The 3,554-nt window shown below is 33.4% G+C and overlaps 1 protein-coding gene across 1 annotated transcript; it reads left to right on the top strand.

Moving 5' to 3' along the window:
* The first annotated feature begins 246 nt into the window (after positions 1-246).
* LOC145639752 (cytochrome P450 monooxygenase 76AD131-like) lies at positions 247-2,636 on the top strand. Its single transcript, XM_081691076.1, has 2 exons — positions 247-1,230; positions 1,764-2,636. Exons 1-2 carry the CDS (start codon positions 328-330, stop codon positions 2,367-2,369), a joined length of 1,509 nt encoding a protein of 502 aa, XP_081547202.1. The 5' UTR covers positions 247-327; the 3' UTR covers positions 2,370-2,636.
* The last annotated feature ends 918 nt before the right edge of the window (positions 2,637-3,554 follow it).

Genomic DNA, 3,554 nt, shown 5'->3' with positions numbered 1-3,554 from the left:
AAATAGTGTTAAATGTACGCGTATAATACTCTCAGTATGTACGTAGAACAGCAAATTTTCTTGACCTTTAATTGCATATATACAAGGCTGCTGAGCTCAATAATAAAAGACGTCGAAGTTGACCATTCTATAAGTCAACAACCGGAAACTCCTTGATTTGCTACATTATTTTAGATAACATTTTTTATATTTTAAACATTTTTAATTTCTTGCCTATATATATGCATGCATAACCTTTCCAAATTCTTCAAGCTTATCAAAATAAAGATAAGCTAATAAACACTCAAAAATTAACACATAATATAATCTATCACTCCAAAAAAAATAATGGAATATTATTCAACCTTGTTATTATTATTTTCTTTTGTATGGGCTTTCTTATATCTTTTCAAACATTTCAATTCCTCAAAACTCACTTCAAATAATAATTCAAGGCTTCCTCCGGGGCCTAAACCCGTACCAATTCTTGGTAACTTGCCTCATCTAGGCGATTCGCCTCATCGTTACTTAGCTAATCTAGCTAAAACGTATGGCCCCTTAATATCGGTTAAATTTGGCAGTATCACAACTATTGTTGTATCCTCGTCTACAGTAGCCAAAGAAATGTTCCAAAAACATGACCTAACACTTTCTACTAGGCATGTTTCTGCCGCGGTACGTTCCAATGGACACGACAAGTTCTCCGTTGCATGGCTACCCGTGTGTGCAAAATGGCGAACCCTAAGAAAAATCTCCGCCCTCCAATTGTTCTCCACGCAAAGGCTTGACGCGAGCCAAGCCCTTAGACAAGAAAAAGTGTCTAAACTTATGGAGTATGTTAAGGAATGTAGTAAGTCGGGGGAAGCTATTGATGTTGGTGGTGTAGCATTTACAACTTCGCTAAACTTGTTGTCTAACACGTTCTTTTCGTTCGATTTGGCTAGTTATAACTCTAGTGATACAGGGGAGTTTAAGGAGCTTGTTTGGAAGATTATGGAGGAGATTGGAAAGCCTAATTTGGTTGATTGTTTTCCCATGTTAAGGTTTTTGAGTGTGTTTAGTGTTAATTGCAATTTAATGGGGTATGGTAATAAACTAAATGAGGTTTTTGTGGATATTATAAACAAGAGGTTGGAAAGTTTTGGTGTTAGTGGAAATAATGATGGTGGTGATGTGTTAGATACACTTATTAAGATTATGAAGGAGAATGAATCTGAATTGAGTCTTGATGATATTAAGCATCTTCTCATGGTAAGTTAATTTTATATTCATTTTTTATAAGTTAATTATCTTGCTTAATTATAAACATTTTTTTTCTTCTAATTAGTTAATCATAAGAAAAAACTTTAATTTTTTGGATTATAATTAAGAAAAATATTTACTCCCTTTTTTTAAAAAGTTCTTTCAGTTTTGAATTAACTTTTTTATGAGATAATCACTGTTTTAAATAATTTGACCTAACTTTTAATATAGTTTGTTGGTTCAAGAGAATAATACCAAGTAAACAATAAACAATAGTATAAAACATACATCACCAAATCAGTACATAGTCAAATATTAGGTTGTTGTTGCATATGCTCAGGTGGTCATACTGTCATAGTCATGGCCTCATAACCGGTCAACTAACTCGGATGTTAGTACATTCGGTTCCTTTTAATTTGTTCATGGTTAATTTAGTTTAATTAGAGTGTACTGTTAGCAGCGCGTGTTAATCTTAAAGTAGTTGGTATCCATATATTGAGTTTTAATGTTAACTAATTGTGATAATTTTTTATGTGATATAGGATTTCTTTACTGCGGGAACAGATACTACCTCGAGTACATTAGAATGGGCAATGACTGAACTCCTCCATAGCCCGGAAAAAATGGGAAAGGCTCAAGCTGAATTGAAACAAGTCTTAGGAAAGAATAGGATTGTTGGAGAATCTGACATTTCAAAGCTTCCTTACTTACAAGCGATAGTGAAAGAGACTTTAAGGATGCACCCACCAACAGTGTTTTTACTTCCACGTAAGGCGACTAGTGATGTTGAACTGTATGGTTATGTTGTGCCTAAAAATGCTCAAGTATTTGTTAACCTTTGGGCTATTTCACGAGATCCCAATCACTGGGTAAATCCAGATTTGTTTTCACCCGAGAGGTTTTTGGAGCGCGAAATTGATATGAAGGGACAAGATTTTGGACTTATTCCATTTGGAGCTGGAAGAAGGATATGTCCTGGAGATACATTGGCATTCCGAATGTTGAATCTTATGTTAGGAAATCTTCTTCACGCTTTTAATTGGAAGGTTGGAGATGGGCTCAAACCGGAAGATTTAGATATGACTGATAAATTTGGAATTACTATACAAAAAGCTATACCTCTTCGAGCCATTCCATTGTCTAAGTAAATTTTTAAAAAATAAAAAATAAGGAAATTAAAGACATGGAACATAGGCTAAATGAAATAAAAGGGTTGGTTTAATTGATTACATTTTATATACCTAGATTGATTCCATAATGGGAAGTCATGTTACACAACTTCGTTACAATTTTATGTTAGAAAAATATTCTCTTGGACTCCTAGCTACGTTAGAAGTTGTACCCTTAAATGATAAATGCAGAATACTCCTTCAACTTTGGAGTAAAATTTGAATTTCATATCCTATTTCTTACTCCGTATATTATTGTATATATTCATACTCCTAACTCCAATTATTGTTGTTAAAATATTGGGGAAAATAGTTCTCTGTATTTTTCCATTGTATTTTCCCATTCATAATATTTGGCTATATATAGACAATAGGAATATCTAACCCTAATATTCCCAAATATCTTAACTTCCTAAATCTATTCACAATATCTCACGTATATCTTTTCACAATAATATCTCACATGATATTATTCTCATAATATCATATTACAATATATGTTCCTATCTCAATACTCTCCCTCAAGTCGGAGGTGTAGATAGGATTTCGAACGTCCGACTTGGACATTAAAATAAAATCTGCATCTAATCATCGAACGATCCACCGAAAAGCACAAAAATAATCTTGTTGCACTCGATCAACATATATGCCATGTTATTCATCTTCATTAAAATCATCATATTTCTCCATGATCAACCATATAACTCAACAAAGTCACTTAATAAATTGATCTTAGAAAAAAAATAATAATAATAATAATTAGTGAACTCTCACAATAATTCTCACAATCTCATACACAAAAGCTGTGAACTCTGGTGCACAATATCTCACGCAAGTCATTGACTCACGTTGTTTAAAAAAATAATTAGTATTGTGAACTCTCACAAAACTCTATATTGGACGCAAATAATGAATACTGCGTGCAATTGATCACTCCTCTTACACGAATTCTCGTGTTTAAGATATTTTCTCCCTTGATGAGAACGTCATCCTTTTCGAACCCATCAATCAATACAACGAGAACGTCTTTCTTTTCAAACCCGTCATATTTTTCTTCTCATCTCACACAATCTCTTGTGTTTAAGGTTTTTCTCATTCTCTCACACGAACTCTCGTGTTTTTCATCCTCTCCTCTCACACGAACTCTCCTAGGCTCTTGATACC

This window comes from Chenopodium album, chromosome 7, assembly GCF_948465745.1.
Source record: "Chenopodium album chromosome 7, dcCheAlbu1.1, whole genome shotgun sequence".
Taxonomy (NCBI): domain Eukaryota; kingdom Viridiplantae; phylum Streptophyta; class Magnoliopsida; order Caryophyllales; family Amaranthaceae; genus Chenopodium; species Chenopodium album.
The sequence above is the reverse complement of the archived record's forward strand: the minus strand, read 5'-3'. Positions and strand labels throughout refer to the sequence as shown.

Bases quoted from the DNA above. Each gene is read 5' to 3' on its own strand.
- LOC145639752 (XM_081691076.1), top strand. From the start codon at position 328: ATGGAATATTATTCAACCTTGTTATTATTATTTTCTTTTGTATGGGCT. The intron at 1,231-1,763 runs GTAAGTTAATTT...TATGTGATATAG, and splicing joins ATATTAAGCATCTTCTCATG to GATTTCTTTACTGCGGGAAC.